Below are 19,328 nucleotides of genomic sequence, written 5' to 3' on the forward strand. Positions count from 1 at the left end.
TTTTTGTGAAGGCACCGAAATATCAACTCACTTTCATGCAGTGCACCCCAGTAACTGCAGTGTGCAGGCCAACGAGGTTCTGTTGCCTGTACCTAGGGCCAGTGTAATCATGTATAGGGCTGTCTGTTGTCCTGTGTTTTGTCCCTATATACATGTTGAGTACTGCTTTACAGTGTCAGTTTATAACTAGATAAAGATGGCCACCAGCTGTAGAAAGCTGTCGGATCACGCTCCGCATAAGATTGGATTTTCTGTGTTCTCAGTTTATTTCTTTATTGTGGTACTTTGGACGGGTGTTAAGCTATTGCTATTGAACAGTGCCGACGGTAAAAACATTAGCCCGAGTGAGTGAAGTGCAGTGAGAGAGGTGTTTTATTGTTCCAGCGGCAGGCATCCTCCCGACGCTTTTCTCTGCTTCACCGAAGGAGACACGTGCAACGGACAGCGGTCAAGGTAAGCCTCCCGCCTCACCGGCTCTTGAACTTTCTTTTTCTTGTGCTGCTGTGTGGAGACATTAAGCTAAACCCTAGTCCCCAGGCCAATGGAAAACAAATTCAGTGCATACTATCAGAATGCCCAGAGCATAAAAAATAAACTTTCTGACTGCACTTCGGAATTGGGAGAATTTATGGAGCAGGACTGTATTGCAATAACCGAAACGTGGCTCAACGACAATGTACTGAATTCCGAACTGCCTTTTTCAAAACATTTCACTATGTACGGGAAAGACAGAGGCTCAAGGGGCTGGGGAGTGATGCTTTGCATAAATAACAAATGGAAAAGTGTGGTGCAAACTGACCTGGATCGTGACTGTGAAATTCTGTGGGTTGAGGTGCTTCTCGGCAAGAAAAACAAACTTTTCATCGGTTGTTTTTACAGGCCACACAAAACTAGCCCCGTAGCAGTTCTGGAGGCTTGCTAAGATTCTGTGCTGTCGGCATCCTCTATGGGCGACATAATTCTTTTCGGATACTTCAATGTATTTGAATTACATGGACAGACTCAACACATGGTTTTACAAAAGACAAGAACGACACTGACTTCATGGATCACTTCATACGTGGCCTCAGACTTCAACAGCACAATATGTTCAATACACGAAAAGACAGTAACCTGGACTACATTCTTTCATCACTCCCTTCAGCGCACTTTACCCCTTTGAGAAACCTCATCCCTTCGGACCACGAATCGCTGGACTTTTATTCTGTCTCCCGGACCACCTGAAGGGTCAACAACCTCCCACCCCTCGATGCCAATACCTTGTTTGGTGCAAAGCACCCTGGGGTGACATCCGTTCGGCACTGAATTCCATTCCCTGGACAATCCTGGAGAGTGGAAGTGTTGACGAAGCGTGTGACGTGCTGACTGATGGGATTCATGCAGTGATGAAGGATTATGTGCCACTCAAAAAAACGAAATCAAGCAAATACCCTCCCTGGTTCGACTCTGAGCTCTTACTTGCCCTTGGAAACATTTTCTTAATGAATACACACGGAAAACTTTCACCGACTTACGACGTCACTCTAAACAACTACAAAAGACCAAATACAGGGAATACGTTGGTGCGATCACAAACAATATCAAATCAAATCCCAAACGTTTTTGGTCATTAATCAACTCAAGGAGGCAAAATTCCCGAATACTTTTGAAAGTAAAACATGACTCAGTATGTGCAGAGGGCCCTGACAAAGCTAATCTTTTTAACTCTTTTTTTTCCTCCATAAATACAACCTCGAATACACCTTCCCAACCTCCGTCCAGTTTCCTGTCACGCTCTAACGTCTTTCTCCACGTCTCCAGAAGAAGTGCAATACATCCTATCCTCAATGCCTCAAAATCGCGCCAATGGTCCGGATGAAATCCCTTCTATTTTCCTTTAAAAAACGCTGCTTCTTCTCTCGCTATTCCCTTCTCTATTTTATTAAACAGATGCTTCAATGAGGGTACATTTCCAGATTCATGGAAAAATGCTGACGTGGTACCATTATATAAATCTGGAGACAAGTGTGCTGTTTCTTCTTGTAGGCCTATTTCCCTTTTTTCACCAGTTTCTACCTACCGCCTGTGAAAAGATAATAAAGGACTGGCTCTACAAATTTACCTCTCCATATATAAATACAGCACAACATGGCTTCTTCCCAGGCAGATCCTGCTTAACCAACTTAAGCATTGTACCTAGGTATTATCTGACTCTAACAACTCTATATCTGAAAAAAAACTCAACTGGATGTAATATATCTGGATTTTTCGAAAGCTTTTGACTATAAATCACAATTTCCTGCATAAATTATCCCACCGTTTCAATATTCATGTAACTTTCACTCTCTGCTCAAGCACTACCTCCAAAACAGACAACAAAAAGTTGTTCTTTCCTTTTTTGATCACATCTCTACAGTCACAAGGGGTTCAATGCGTATGCTGGGTCTTCTCTGTCGTTTCACGGAAATAAACAACTTGACTGCCGTCAGCACATTTTACAAATCTTTTGTGTCACCTAAAATTGAATACTGTACTCCGATTTGGTCTGTGGCATGCCCCTCAAATTCAGGTAGACTAAATTCCGTCCTAAATTTCTTCCTGGTCATTGTTCGACACCGAACTCCGTCCACAAAACACTTGCCAAAGTGCATCCTCCTGCAAATGTTAAGTATCCAAACTGCTCAAGAGGGACATAGACTGGCTGACCATATATTTCTACATAAAATAGTGAATGGCAAGATCAGAAGTGACCACCTTCTTGAGGAAATTCACTTTCGTGTGCCTGCCCGCTCAACAAGAAGCACTCAACTTTTTGCTTCTAGAAGCCGAGATTGTGTCTCATCCAGTGCGCTCTCTTCCATAGAGTGCCCAGTCAATATAATAATCTAGGGAGCCAAATAGACATTTTTGAAATTCTGGACCATTTTAGAAGAAAGTTAACTAAAAGTATGTAAGTCTCTTAACCACATGTAATTTTTCTGTTATTATTTTTGTTGTATTATTGTATTATTTTTGTTGTTATGTCCTATAAAATCGTTCCAATGTAAAATGGCTAACTCTGTATTTGGAATCTTCTATTAAATAAATAAATAAGGACATATTAGTCCTCAAGAAACAGATATTAATTTTAACTATGATATGGGGCTGGACCTCATATAATGTGTTGGGTGCACATAGCCTAAGGGCTGACTCTCATGCAATTTTAATTTCAATCAATCAATTATTTCATACAATAACCTCCTGTTGATAATTTCAAACCTTCATAATCAAACTCGGGGAGACCACATCACTGCTTGAGTGCAGACTTTAAGAACTGAAATGAACATCAGTACTCCAGTGGGTGGCCCACACATCCACTATAAATGGACAGTATTACTAATCAGTAGGTGCATACATATTTCGTTTTTGACGAAAACATGAAATGTGAAATAACACACTGTAATGTTAATTTTTCATGTTTTTCAAAGAACTCTTAAACATGAAATTTCGAGTTTATTTATCGACACAACACTTTCGGAAGTCTGAATTATACTGTGTGTTATCCAAATCACTGAAACATTGATTAATTCTGCTGTAAATATTTGAGCAGAATAAATGTACTCCTTTACACAGGAGTAAACTTAATACTCTGATAACTACGAGGTGCATTAAAAAAATAAATGCTGATTATTTATAAAAGGTGACTGTAATCGGTTATCCTCTGCACAGTAACATCAACTGGTCCATTGGCAACCCAGCAATAATATATTCGATAGTCAGCTGTTAGTTAATTGTGAGTTAGAGCATGTTAAAATGTCGGCTCGATTACACAACCCCGTCAGTTGAAATGAACAGTCTGTGATTCAATGTCATAACGCCAAAGGTGCTAAGGCAGCCGAGAATTGTGTGGTGTATGGTGCGAGTTGTTACGTAGCCAATAGGACCAAAGATCTGTCCATTAAGCAGGAAGCTCACGTAGGAAATCAAGATGGAAGTCCAAACCTGTCCATCCAGAAGGAAGTCCAGATCCAGACCATCCATTAACAAGGAAGTCCAGATCTGTCCATTAAGAAGGAAGTCCAGATCCAGACTGTCCATTAAGAAGGAAGTCCAGATAGAAGAATATACAAATTGAAGAAAACAAATAATGAAAAACATATTGAGAGAAAACTTGACTGTAGATGAGAATTATAGAGAAAAGTAGCTCATCATGTAAATATTCTATTTCTATGTATCCTTGTTCATATAATATATTCGTTTAAACATCTCCATTGGAAGGCATCCTGTCTGGTTTCGTTGTCTGCAAAGAACCCTACCCTGTAGATATTCTAGCTGAGGTTTAAGATTAAGATTCATGCACCTTGCACCAAATGGAGGTAGCAGAGTGTAATGAATGAATAAAAAGTACAGCAATGGTGTCGTACGGTCACACCCACCAAAGGGAAAAATGTTGAAGCAAACTCCATCTTCATGAAAAGTTATGGCATCTGGGAGCAACAAAGTGTGGTTTGGTGAATTTCATGGAGTCTGATAAAACAATCACATAGTAGGCATACTGATGTGAAACACTATCAGATCAATATGTGCAGTACAAAATCAACAAATTCTGCGGTCAGGAACTGTTCTTACCCGTGAGAACGCCGAACCAGGCACTGTTGTCCTCACTCTCTAGATTATTTAGATGTTCGGAGGGGAAGTTTTTGATCACTCCCCATATAGTCCAGACCTTGTACCGGTTGACTATCACCTATTCCTGCACCTCAAAAACTGACTTGTGTCTGAATGATTTGAGGAAACTGAGGTGTTGAAAATGGTAGTATTGCAGTGGCTGAACTTCCTGGTGGTGAACTTCTATGCAGAGGGTGTGAAAAGACTTATTCCACTGTACTAAATAGTGCTTAGAAAATAATGGTGACTATGTTTAAAAATGAAGTACAGATATGTACGTGATGGAAACCACTAATACAGTGTTACTACACTTCTTTTCTCGTTTGATATAATCAATCGGCCCTTTCTTTTGAAATGTGCTATTAGAAGTGAAATGTGCTATTAGAAGTGAAATGTTAATTTTGTGTAATACGTGCAGATTTTCATTCAAATTTAGGTTTTTGCGGTGGCTCAGTCGGTAACGTGTCTGACTACCATGCTAAAGGTCCCGGGTTCGATCCCCGGCTGGTTCAAATCTGGGAACTTTTCTAACGGTGGAAGCGGCCCTGGCACCCACCCAGCGTCGAATAACATGGGTACCTGGGGGAAACCCTGGGGGGTAAAGACGGTCAGGGGCGTGATGCTGATCACATCACCCCCACTCACGACCGGATCAAGAAAGTGTGGGGCGTTACCCCCACACCCCCTATACACCTTCATGGCGTGGTGCTATGCACAGGGGAACACTTTACCTTTTTTTTTACCTTTGTTTATTTCCCATTTTAACACCGAAATGCCATTTTATATACCACTTTTTATCCCAAAATATCCATTTTTTTGTACCGAAACCTTGATATTTTTTTCACCATAAATATGTGGCTCTTCTAATCACTAGGTTAAAATGTGTATCAAAGAAAGCTTTCAGCACTTATTTGTATACATGATTTCCTTCATTTGCAGAATTGAAGATCCGCAGTGGAAGTGATCTGAGCACAGGAAGCCATGACAGCATCAATCAGGAACTCCATCACTTCAAGCCTATTAAGGTTGTGCCGAGAACTCCCCCTAAAAAACTTCCAGGTGAGTAAATGAAAGGTGCCTCAATATTTGCTGCATTTCTTCCTATATTCTGGCTGGGTCTGCATAGAAGTCAAGCTTCTCCATTTTCTTCTGGTCTTCCACCACTCCTCTCTTTCGACAGTGTTCCAATCTTGTCATCTTCTCCTAACATTCTCCACTATCTGCTCTTTCCACCAATATCTTGGTCTCCCCTTTGGCCTTATTCTCACTCCTTGTGCATTGTAAGCTCTTACTGGCAGTCTTTCTGCACCCATCCTCTTGATGTGTCCGAACCATCTCATCTGTGCATGATCTATTCTGTCCTGAAGCTTCAGTACCTCCACTTTCTGTCGCATCTCCTCATTCCTTATTCTATCCATTCTGGTCTTCCCCAATATACTCCTTAAGAATTTCATCTCCAACGCCTGCATCTTTCTTTTGTCTCTCTGTCTCATTGTCCAAGTCTCTGCTCCATGCATAATTAGTGGCACATAGTATGTGTTATATACGAGGAGGTACCCAAAAAAAAAACAATCATAATGTTGCGCAGATTACCGATGTAGTTACGGCTTGTGTCGCTAGGTGTCATTAGTATGGGATATCTTGCATCAATCTGCAAGTTGGCATTATTCTGTGCTGAGCGGTTCGTTCGTAGTGTTGCATTGTTTGTGGTGTTGTGGCAAGAGTCTGGCGATTTTTGAGTGATTGTTGAGATGGCGGACCACAAGGATCAAAGGACATGTGTTAAATTTTGTTTCTTGTTGGGAAAAACGGCTGCTGAGACCGTTGTTATGCTTCGCCAAGCTTTTAATGAAGCTGCTTTGGGAAAGACACAAGTCTATGAGTGGTTTTCCCGGTTCAAAGATGGCAACATGTCAACTAAAGACTTGCCAAGGCCTGGCCGTCCTTCGACAGGCAGAAATGAAGAAAACATTGGAAAAGTTTGAGATGCCATTAATGAAGATCGTCCATTAATGAAGATCGTCGAAAGACCATCGAGCAAATTTCTGAAGAAGTGGAGTTGTCCTGGAATACCTTCGAGCGCATTTTAACTGACGATTTGAAGATGAGACGGGTGTCACTAAATTTGTGCCTCGCTTGCTGTCAGAGGAGCAGAGAAAGAATTGAGTGAATGTTTGTCGCAACTTGAAGGCTGAACTGCACAAGGACCCAAATTTTCTCAAACAAAATTGTTACTGGGGATGAGTCCTGGTGCTATGGGTACGATCCTGAATCAAAACAAGCATCCAGCCAGTGAAGACTCCAAATTCACCACATCCCAAGAAAGCACGTCAAGTTCGATCCAATGTGAAAACAATGTTGATTTGTTTCTTTGATGTGAATGGGATTGTCCACAGGGAATATGTTCTCCAAGGACAAACAGTGAACCAGCAATTTTACCTGAATGTCTTGAGAAGATTGCGTGAAAGTGTGCGACGGAAGCGTCCAGAACTGTGGAGTGGAATGTGGTTACTGCACCATGACAAAACGTAACAACTTTTCTCCTGCGATTTCGGCCTGTGTATGGGATCGGTGTTCACCCACCATCGTGAGGAAATTGGGAAACTATGAATGAGTAGCATAACCTGTGTAACTAATTAGGTGGGTAGTTAAATAATATTACAAGGGGAAGTTGCGAACTGAGGCCGTGGAATCAAAATCAAACTTACCCCAACCGAATTGTTACAATAGTTATTTTGTTTGAAGCTAATGGCGTGTTTTTGCACAGTTGCCTCAGTCTCGTAAGAGAACCACGAATCGGGACAACCCAATTGATTAAACTAAAGAGAATACCACCAGTATTAATGCAAAGAGATTCTAGTTTCTCAAAAAGTCACTTTAATCTAGAAGAGAAGTTGAGGGTTCGTTCCGTGTCCAAATACGTACAATTCTAATAACCCAAGTTTGATCAAGAGTATAGTTTCTAGGACAAATAGGTAACACAATTTATGATTTGCAACACGTCAAATTTTAGTATAACAGTCCCGCAACGTAGAATGACTATTATTTCCCAACATCAAATACATCAATATAACAACAATTAGACGAACCGGCGTCCATTCAATAGTTCAACCTTTCACGAAAATTATAACAATAGATTAGATCTATCTCTTAAAATTACTTCCAAGTGAAATGACATCAATGTGTTCCATATTAAACCATTACTAATTTGACAATGCATTAGATTAGCAGCGATTTATATAAAAATGTTCCTTCTTTTATACTATGAAGACTTAATCATGAATCTTTGGCCATTAAACAACATTATACAAATCTCAATTCTTTGGTGCTCTTACAAGGTATTTCTAAGGTACGTTGCGTATCAATTTCTTCCTAATACATCGACGTGAAATTACGTAAGTGGATTTAAATTCCTTTTAGATCCTCGTAGCGAACATGTTTCTTCAATAATTATAAAGCGTAACACTACGATAATACTGTACACGTGTAGATCGCCAAATTAGGCAAAAGTGGGCAAAAAAGAGGGAGCAAAAAGTCGCACCTCGTAACTCTGGGCCAATCGTGACGTTCGTCTTGACAGTTGCGAAGAGAAAAATGTAACCCTTTCGTTTACACTCTTTACAATATTTCTTGATAATTCACACGTGCAAATAATCCACCATGACTATGTACGTTCCACGATGACACTTCGTTATTCACTACCAACTACCACAAAAAAGTACATACCTCAGCCACAAGTCGTTCGACTGCGTGGTCCTTGAACAATCGTAACGTCAAAGTCAATCATCCTCTCCCTAAGCGTTGTTTTGACCAAACACGTCCCTTCTCAAAACGACGTCCATACGTTGCAGCAGTGAAGAAAAGGCGAATAGTTCAAACTTGCAATCGCTCCAACGTCAGCATTCTAACCAGACTTCACGCGATGTAACTTCCTGACGACAGCTTCTATTCTTCCCTCGAACATCGTCAATTACGCTCGCCTCGTGCGTAGTCAACTTCGAGAAAACAGGAATCAAAGTGGGCAACAGTCAAACACTTCGTATAGTCCCAATACCACGTTGATTCCTTCTAAACAGCAGGAACTCTCTCAGGTATTCGTCACAATACAGTTTCGAAAGAACTTCTTCGACGTGATCCGAGAGTAGGAATTAAATGCAGGCACTGTTCTCGAAGGTCGAAGAAGAGGAGGAAGAAGTATATCGTGACCAATGTGTCCTGTGTTCTTTCGAGTCAAGACTGCTTTCCTAAAAAACTGCTTTGTCTATGCGTAATCGCAGAAACAAGTAACGAAGCTGAGGGCCTCTAGTGGCGATTCAGACAACTAGAAACTTTACAAAAGACTGACGCAATGCGTACCGAAGCAATGAAGAAAACTGTGAGGTTTTTTACGCGGAAATATAACGTAATGCTTTTATTATTAATCCACGTAGAAAAATGTCACACCTGGTCATGAAAACCTACACCAACTGGGGGTTCGTCATGTTGACCACACTTCACCCCATAACTGGTTGGCTGATCCCCAACCTCCAATGGGAGTAAGGCAGGAAGTCAGTAGGTAGGCCTTGGTCCTCATGAGGTGTTTATGATACATTACGAAATTTACATTAATCTAAATCTTTTAGTTTGGTTTCAAGTCTGATGAATACTGAAATATAGACTGCCGTGATCAGCATATGTAGTGTTTGGTAACATGCTTAAGCCTTGTTTCCATGACAAAGAAACACTACATATGTGTTTATTCTATCGTGGCAACAAGGCTTCATCGTGTTACAATTGTATGTTTTCATTATGAAATTATAATTATTGCAAACTAATAATACAAACCAATTTTATTCTCAATTTATTATTATTACATCCTTGGGGAAACTTTTTTACTCAATCCACAAGATGAGTGAACAGCCATCGCAACTGTTTCTTTATTATTTACATTTCATACAATTAGTGAACTGAAATCCATAGTTGTTCTATTTTGTTATAAACATTTACACACCTAGATCTAGAGTTGCAAGGAAGCCTGTTTTTTTTCCCAATAAAATGCTGGCTTTAAAGAAAGAAAAAAAAAAACTGGAAATTTTGGCTTTTTACCAATTATGGCTAACCTATGAGTTTACAGGTTTGTAGTGGCATATTTCACAACTAGCTAAAAAAATTACATGATGTAGCAGCCTAGAGAAAGATATTGACCAATGTCAGTTGACAGATATTGCATAGTGATTCAGATACAATTTTAACCCCAGCTTACTGAGGAGGGGGGCTTGCAGGCCAACCACCTCTATTTTTTAGATTTTTCAACTGTTTGAAAATAAATTACATTGTTCCCCAGGGTGTTCCCAATATTTCTGTATTACTTTTGTTAATAAGAACATAAATGTATTGTAATTAGGAGGCAAAATGCACTTGGGGGCATATCAGGTGCCATCTTTGAATGCATCTCATTCGAGACTCATGCCAGTGACAGTGTAAAATTGATTGGTAATTATGGCAATTATTGTAATTAAATAAACAACTGCACCTCTACTAAAAAAAGCATTAATAAAAAAATATTATGGATTTTGTGTTTTAGTGAATGATAAAATATTTGCGATATTCTCATGCAATAATTGTATAATTGGTTATTATTTTTGTTAATTATAGAATTTTTTGTAATTATTATAATTAATAAACAACTGCACATATATAATCAGAAAAGGAAGCAGTGATTCAATAATAAAACGGTTCCTTGAATTTTTATGATAAAAAGAAAGCGTGGGCCGCCCCCCCTGTATGTAAGTTTCTCGTACGACATGGGTAAGCTAGGGTTAAAACTAAAGGTGTAGTCCTGACCATGAAATGGACTTAAAACAAGCTTTAACATGTTTGTGTCACAATTTAAATGTTGATGTCATAAAATATGAAACAAATGTTAATATGAATATATTTGATGTTTCGGGACAATTAGAAATCTTTATTTTTCACAACACACATGCAGAAGTATACATATTATGTGAATTTGTGTATATATCCTGTTTAACAGAGCTTGGAGATGGAAGCGACAACTGGCTCTTGGAAACCAACCCTTAGAAGTAAATGCAACCTTTCGAACCAAAGCAACATAAGCGGCAAGTGTCACTTGTCACTTGGCCTGTACAGTTTTCTCAGTGAACTTTCAGACCAAAGTGACATGTGTCACTTGGAAGCAAACCACTTTTTTGAACTGAAGTACGACAAAGAGCTAAACATGTCACTTGTATGTTGCTCGGACTACACTGTTTTCTCAATGGTGTGCATCCTGCTGCTTCGGTATGTTGTTCTTGCATGGTGAATGTTTTGCTATATACTGAAGGAGACTTGTGTCACTTGTCACCTGTGACTTCAGTCTGAAAACTTCTTCAATGGTGTGCATCATGTCACCTCGGTCTTGTTTGTGCATGCTTGGTGGATGCTTGCTTAGACTGAAGGGGCCCTTGTCACTTCAATGTGACACCCCCCCCCCCCCCCACTGTCATGTGTTGCTTCAGTCTGAATGTTCTCTATACTTAACAAGATTGTTTGCTACTTCATCAGAGATTAAGATTTAATTTAGCCTGTAAATCATAGAGAACAAATTGCAAAAAGGCTGGCTTTTTTATAGAAGGTTTCTTTCATAATCATGATTGGGCCTCTGGAGTGGAATAAAGTGATGCTGTTGCCTTGTAATAAGAAGGGGTCTGAGGTTCAATCCTCAGTGGAGGCAAGGTGCTTCCGATGTCATTTCAAACTGTAGGTCCAGTCCAGATTTCTTAAATAGATTTTTTTGCCATTTGCCAGTCTTATTCGCTTCTGCTTCAGTTTTAGTGCCAGTGTTTTTCAACAGCCGGGCCTTAAAAGAGGTCCATTGCACCCAGGGGTTGACAACTAATTTAATTGTAATTTTATGTTTAACAGCAAGTCTATACGTAATTGATCTATGATTATACCATAGTTGATATATTAATATTAATTAAGGGTGAATATTAATTTCCATATAAACTTTAAAGATCAGAAATGTATTTATGAGTGAACTTTTTGAGTTCAGGGCATCAACTTGTGTACGAAATAAATTTACTGTGCTATGGTTTCACAAAGGTTCAGAACCGCTGCAACAACAGGGTGGCGACAGACCTGGAAAACCTGGAAAACCGGGAAAAGTCAGGGAATTTGAGGTGTCAAAAAAAGTCAGGGAAATGTCAGGGAATTTCGTCTTCATTGACTTCGAACACTCTTTTGACGAAAATTGTTATAACTCAGGCACTATGGGAGCAATCTACTTCGGATAAGTTTTGTTTTGCAGCTAAAACGTCAGCGCATGCAACGGTGTACAATTTAGAACATCGGATCGAGGGAGGGGGGTTTGGGGGGGCACGTCCCCCGAATTTCAATGGAAAAAAATATGGAGTTTGTCCCATCTTCTCCCGCTATTTTGGGGAGAAGGCGCGAACTTTAGTATTCTTTTCAAAGAATGGACATTTCTCAAGAGAATGAAACATGTTTCATGTTCTTGGGTGCCATACAAGTTGAATAATAAGCCAAAATGTGATTTTTTTTGTACGAAAAATAGGTAATTTGCTTTTTTGGAGGAAAATTGTTATAACTCGGGCACTAAGGGAGCAATCTACTTCGGATATGTTTTATTTTGCAGATAAAACATCATAGCATGCAACCGTGTACAATTCAGAACGCCGAGCCGAGGAAGGAGGGTTTGGGGGGGGGGGGGGGTGCGACCCCCGAATTTCAATGGGAAAAAAATCTGGAGTTTGCTACATTCTTTTCAAAGAATGGACATTTCTCAAGAGAATGAAACATGTTTCATGTTCTTGGGTGCCATACAAGTTGAATAATAAGCCAAAATATGAAACTTTTTTTACGAAAAATAGGTAATTTGCATTTTTGGAGGAAACTTGTTATAACTTGGGCACTATGGGAGCAATCTACTTCGGATAAGTTTTGTTTTGCAGCTAAAGCATCAGAGCATACAACTGTGTACAATTCAGAATGCCGAACCGAGGAAAGGGGGTTGGGGGGGGGGGGGGGGTGGGTGCGACCCCCGAATTTCAATGGGAAAAAAAATCTGGAGTTTGCTACATTCTTTTCAAAGAATGGACATTTCTCAAGAGAATGAAACATGTTTCATGTTCTTGGGTGCCATACAAGTTGAATAATAAGCCAAAATATGAAACTGTTTTTTTTTACGAAAAATAGGTAATTTGCATTTTAGGAGGAAAATTGTTATAACTTGGGCACTATGGGAGCAATCTACTTCGGATAAGTTTTGTTTTGCAGCTAAAGCATCAGAGCATGCAACCGTGTACAATTCAGAATGCCGAACCGAGGAAAGGGGGTTTGGGGGGAGCAACTACCGAATTTCAATGAAAAGAAACATAAAAATCTGGAGTTTACCCCCTCTTCTCCCGCTATTTGGGAAGAAGGAACGAATTGTAGTATTCTTTTCAAAGAATGGACGTTTCCAAAGAGATTGAAACATGTTTCATGTTCCTGGGTGCCACACAAGTTGAATAATGAGCCAAAATGTGAAACTCTGTTCGGAAATGTGGCATGGATATGTTGCGGAGAGGGGGGAGGTTGGTCATCAATATGAATTTCCCAGGCTTGCTCCAGACCTGTGTCAGAGTTTCCACCCAAACATAAGAGTATGAAGGTCCAAAAAGCACATTCATTTCGTAATCAGCACCACGATACCATTATGGTATCATCGGACCAGTACGACCTTACTTTGATGATACCATATGGTTGGTATCATCGGAGGAGTAAAGGTTAAGCCTCTAAATATTACGTGGAAAATGCAATGAATTATCATTTTTTGTTGTCCGTATGGGAGTAGTAAGTGTGGCCGCGGTGGCTCAGTCGGTAACGCGTCTGACTACCATGCTAAAGGTCCCGGGTTCGATCCCCGGCCGGTTCAAATCCGGGAACTTTTCTAACGATGGAAGCGGCCCCGGCGCCCACCCAACGTCGAATGACATGGGTACCTGGGGGAAACCCTGGGGGGTAAAGGCAGTCAGGGGCGTGATGCTGATCACATCACCCCCACTCACGACCGGATCAAGAAAGTGTGGGGCGTTACCCCCACACCCCCTATACGCCTTCATGGTGTGGTGCTATGCACAGGGGAACACTTTTCACTTTTTATGGGAGTAGTAAGGGGACTTACAGATGGAGGGGATAAGAGCGGGTGGCGCCGTCCGATTGTCGGACGTCGTAGTAAGGCATTTTGTTGGGTAAACTGAAGGAACATGGAAACAAATAGGTTCCATTGATACATACGATTTTTGTCGAATATCGCCACCTGACAAAGTATCTCACTACAACATGCGACAGAAATTGCATGGACTGCAACATCGAACAAAAATCGCATGCATAAATAAGAAGAGCTTTAGACTGCAAATATGCTGCTGGAATTTTATTACTCTTCTGGCTCACTTCACCTTATTGAATGTAGCAGTGCTTGCGAAGGCTTTCTTTTATCATCCTGACGTATTACTGGTTTCGCACAAGTTAACATACGTTTACAATGACATTGCAATATTCGTAGATATCAAGACGAATCCAACAAAACGGGATATACATATTGAATAGTATCACGAAAAATTGAAACATAAATCTGCATTGGTGAACGTTATAAAAATTGGCAAGTGCTTGCTCCCAACCTCAAATTTACTGCAACACTAATATTGCAATGAAATTAACGCCACTCTCTGTCCTGTCTGTTTAATCTCGTGAGAGATGGTCTTTAATCTCTCACTGAGTGAAGTTAATGTCCAATATTATGTAATAAAATACTAATAATAAATACGTAAATATTTTAATATCATATTTACTCGAATCATTCAATCATAACAGCAAATCACTTCCTTCAAGAATTGACTTTTTTCTGCTAGCCCTGCTAAATTTTCACTTTCCATCTACTGATTTATACGAGGGGTGGCCAGAAAGTAATATCCAATTAGTAGGTACATTGATTTTTAGCAAACGCCAAAACCGTGAAAAATGGTAATTGCTGCGAAATTATGTTTAGGAATGTGCAGTGATGCTGGACATATTTCTCGCCCGTTCGAAATATCGAAATAATGCGAATTTGGCAAAAAATGCGAATTGTTGGCGTTTTTAGCAATTTTTTTTAAAGAAATGTCCTAAAACAACGAAATATTCCATGAAATCCAACATCATTGTCTTTTCTAGGCCATGTTTGTGTACATAGAACATGCAAGTTTTCCAACATTTTACTCAAGAATAAACTATAGAGTTATACGTACATGGAATAATTCGGACAGCCACATTAAATCATGTTTTTCCCACAGAGCAAAGTGGCAGGGTTCTAACAGGAGATTGAGTGCGTATCTACCGTCACACGGGAGCCACATCTTCGTATTTGTCGCACGAGATATGTTTTGAAATACCAAGCTAAGTGCTCACCATCGGCGTTTGTCGAGCGAGTAATAATGGAGCTCAGTCGTTAGGGTATCTGACTACTATGCGAGAGACCCGGGGTCGATCCCCTACGGGGGAGAACCGGGATGTTTTCCACCTATTCAAACTGCTCCGGCACCCGCCCTGCATCATATGAAGCTGGTACCTTGAGGAAACTTTGAGGGATAAAGGTAGCCAGGAGTGTGGTGCTGATCACATCACCCCCACCTTCAGCCGTGATCAAGAAAGTGTGGGGCCCTAACTCCACACCAAAATTCCATTATCTAAAATCCTTACCTTAAAATTCATAAAGGGGTATGGAAAATAACTTTCCCGAAATAACTTTCAAGATATCAAACTCTTGCGAAGAGGCGTAAGCCATGTGACTTACAATTTGAAACAGTAGTTTAAAAACACCATGAAGGTATAATTTCAGATATTTGCCAGAAAATGCGCTAAAATGAAAATGTGAATTTTGGAAAAAATAACACCGAATAGTAAAAAATAAAAAATAAGAAAATACACCAATTTGAAAAAAAAAAATATCAAGGTCCCTAACGATTAGGCATAAATAAAACAAGAATATCAGTTGTAATTTATTGCATTAGTAACAGTGAGTCCTAACCTAATTTTCGGCATAATCACCACCGTTGTTCTGGCATGTGTCGTAGCATGGAACTAAATTTTGTATGCCCATGGTATATGTGTCTGACGGCAAAGACTGGAACTATCTCTACCGCAATATAGCTGTCAAATCCTTGCCCTGCCAGAAACCTCTTCAGTTAAACAAAGAGATGAAAGTCGGTACATTGAAGGCCAGGGCTGTACAGGGAGTGATCTAAGATCTCTCACCTGAAGTGATGCAAAGGCCCGTGTGTACTCAGCTGTATGGGGTTGTGCACATTCGATTGGCCTTTCATGAATTGTCTGCACCATCGTCTGACCGTACTATCACTCACAACGCCCGGTCTGCACAACTCACACGATTGCTGGTGACTCTGTGCCAAATTCTGAGCGTGCAATGTAGGCTACATCGCAGTCGGTGGGAGACTTTATGAGAGCTGCAATCTTTAACCTAGAACTGTCCTAAACCGGTTGCATTGCAACTGTACCAGATTACAGCTACATGCCACTTCTTCCTCCGTGCATGTTGCTCTCCGGCCACTAGTGCTGCATACAGGCACCATTGGAGCTTTTTCAGGATGCCCCTCGTATATGAACTTTCAGAAGCTTTTATTATTAGAGTGTTCCTGTTTTAATGTGTTGGTTAGCTAAATCAGGTACCTATACAGTGCAATTCTATAAATTCCTTGCGTTAAATTTCTAATACTTACATATCCTTTTCGTCAGCATTACTGGTATAACTGCATGTTGTCAGTTTCACAGCACTTCACTTGGATATACTGTACTGAAGCAGAAATCCATCGATAATGTAAGGAAATATGACACTTTCTTTTGTTCTATTCAATTGTTTCACTTATATGCAAGAGTTAAGTCGTTTGCTTTACAGAGAAGAGAGAAGTAGCTTTATGCATTGAAAAATGAGTCCGCACTCATAGTTTTTGCAAGCAGAGGGTTCCAAACCTCAGTGGAAATATCAACATATAATACCGAGAAAGTATAAGGAGACTGATAAATTACAAATTGTATTTCTTAATCATTCACTCTTCACTCTTATCTCATTTAGTCGTAACTTTAAAAATAATCAAGTATTTTATTTTAATCTTGCTGCGTATGACAAAATTCCATAATCCTTCCTTAGCTTGTGAATTGTAATAATTTTCCAAATTCACTATTTTGCAGTTTGAATTCAAATCATAGAGAATAGAGAAATTAAGTCAATTTAATAGAAGATAATATTGGTACTTAGCAAAACCATACGTGGATCTGTATGAGTTTATTATTTCCATTTGCAAAAACATCGATTTAGTTTAGTTTGTAATTGTCAGGGAAAAATGTAAATTTTGTCCTGGAAAACCTGGAAAAGTCAGGGAATTTTATTTCTGCTTGTTTGTAGCCACCCTGAACAAGCAGCCAAAATACATCACTAGTTGCTCCGTGACCTTGTTTAACGGCCATTTAACCTTATTATAGATATGTACTGCAAAGCCAGAATAAAAATATATCTTACTGAACACAAAATGTAATGTAAAGAGATTTGATACTAGATTTTCAAAAAATAGAGCAGTATTTTCTTTTTGCTTTATGTACACGTTCGTATAACAAATTCAAACATTAAAAATCACATCATACTGTTAGGTTCTATTAAAAACACATACAAAACTACTCTACTTATGTGAATATGTTTATACTACATACCGAAATATGAAGGTAGCACTCGGAAAGAACTGCCCATTCAAAAGAGCCTCCTTTTTTGAAAACACTGTTTATGTCTAGCTATGAATTTCATATTGTAAATTGTATTTTATATTTAGAAATGACTGTCTATTTTACAGTAGGGAGAACGAAAACCGTGGAACGTGAAAAATACTGCCAACTCTTGTATTTTCATTGATTTGAGACACTTTTGTGAAAAGAACTGAAAAAAGCCCAAGAAAGAAAGCCGTGGGAAGTTTTTCCCCCCAAAAAAGCAGTTTTTTAAATTTCCAACTCTACCTAGATCAAGGAAAAGCTTTAATAGTTAATAAATTCGCAGACATTTTAATTGAGTGTTTATATTTTGTAACATCTCACATACAACTGTAATCTATGGAATTTTGAGAACTGTAAAACCATTAAAACCATTGTGTTTGGTGTACTATTAGAGTGAATTGGGATGAAGGGAGCATGTGTAGCAATGGTAGTATATGAAAACATAAACTGGTTCTTTTTATACTAAATTTTGTCATTTAAAAACATTGTTTACTTCCTTATTCTATTCGAATACAACTATCTGAATATTAGTTCTGTTTTTAACAGTAAAAAGAAAATGCATCATGAAAAATAAGAATCATTATGATTTTCCGTAACTTGGAATGAACAATGCCAATATTGGGTGGGGGGAGGGGGCAGTCAAACAGGTTTCTTCCTTTCCCGATACCCATTGTTGTGTGTATCGGATCATTCTTCTAACACACTAACAGTAATACCTTCTTGGTCTTCCCCAATGCCATAACCTGCTACCACTATTGCTTTTGTTACTGTAACTTGCTATTGCTTGTAATCGAGGGTTCCCAATGTTAGATTCCAGGTGGAGGCACTTTGCATAATGGTTAAGATCTCGTTTTAAACTATAATTGTAATACCAGTTAGCCTGTCCGAGAAATAAAAGTGGGATTAGAAAAACAAACTTCTGGCCAGTACTATGATTCTCGGTCTATTGCTGACATGTTTAATTATTATTGAACTGTAGGGTTATTTGATTCAACTTGATTATTAATTATTTTCTAAAATATAATTTGTTTCAGATGGAAGAGTTCTTGAACCAAAATTAATCAAAACTACACCAGTTAATTTAAACAATTGGTTTGATTCTCTTGGGAAGGATGTTGAGCAGCATGGATTAAACAGGTAGGCATTTTTATTTCTAGAGCTGCTTACATACAACTTAACAGTTGGGCTGAAAAGTTCATAGGCTAACATAGTAAAAAATATTTTTTTGACAAAATTCGATTTTATTATTCAATATAGTTGCCTTCGAGGGCGATACAACGATTATAGCGGTCATACAATTTTTCAATGCCATTTTTATAGTACGATTTATCTTTAGCCTCAAAATAGGCCTCAGTTTCGGCGGTTACCTCTTCATCAGTGCTAAATTTCTTTCCAGCGAGCATTCTTTTAAGGTCTGCAAACAGGAAAAAGTCACTGGGGGCCAGATCTGGAGAATATGGTGGATGGGGAAGCAATTCGTAGTCTAATTCATATAATTTTGCCATCGTTTTCATTGATTTGTGCCACGGTGCATTGTCTTGATGAAACAGCACTTTTTTCTTCTTCAAATGGGGCCGTTTTTTCGTGATTTCATCCTTTAAACGCTCCAACAACGCTATGTAATAATCGCTGTTGATGGTCTGGCCCTTTTTGAGGTAATCGATGAATATAATACCATGCGCATCCCAGAATACTGATGCCATAACCTTGCCAGCCGACTGTTGCGTCTTTCCACGCTTTGGATTCGGTTCATCACGTGCAGTCCACTCGGCTGACTGTCGATTGGACTCTGGAGTGTAGTTATGGAGCCATGTTTCATCCATTGTAATATATCGACGGAAAAATTCGTGTTTATTACGGTTGAATATCGCTAAACATTGCTCCGAATCATCAAAACGTTGTTGCTT

General features: G+C 39.3%; 1 protein-coding gene across 2 annotated transcripts in view; it reads left to right on the plus strand.

The window, feature by feature from the left end:
* LOC145979505 (E3 ubiquitin-protein ligase RNF169-like) overlaps nucleotides 1-19,328 on the plus strand; it is a 92,373-nt gene that overhangs the window by 52,759 nt on the left and 20,286 nt on the right. For both annotated transcript variants that reach the window (XM_083112441.1, XM_083112442.1), the window contains 2 exons: nucleotides 5,566-5,685; nucleotides 18,456-18,558. In XM_083112441.1, coding sequence (XP_082968567.1) covers nucleotides 5,566-5,685; nucleotides 18,456-18,558 — 223 coding nt within the window. The remainder of the gene's footprint in view (nucleotides 1-5,565; nucleotides 5,686-18,455; nucleotides 18,559-19,328) is intronic.

Source organism: Lepisma saccharinum, chromosome 26 (genome assembly GCF_977018435.1).
Source record: "Lepisma saccharinum chromosome 26, izLepSacc3.1, whole genome shotgun sequence".
NCBI lineage: Eukaryota > Metazoa > Arthropoda > Insecta > Zygentoma > Lepismatidae > Lepisma > Lepisma saccharinum.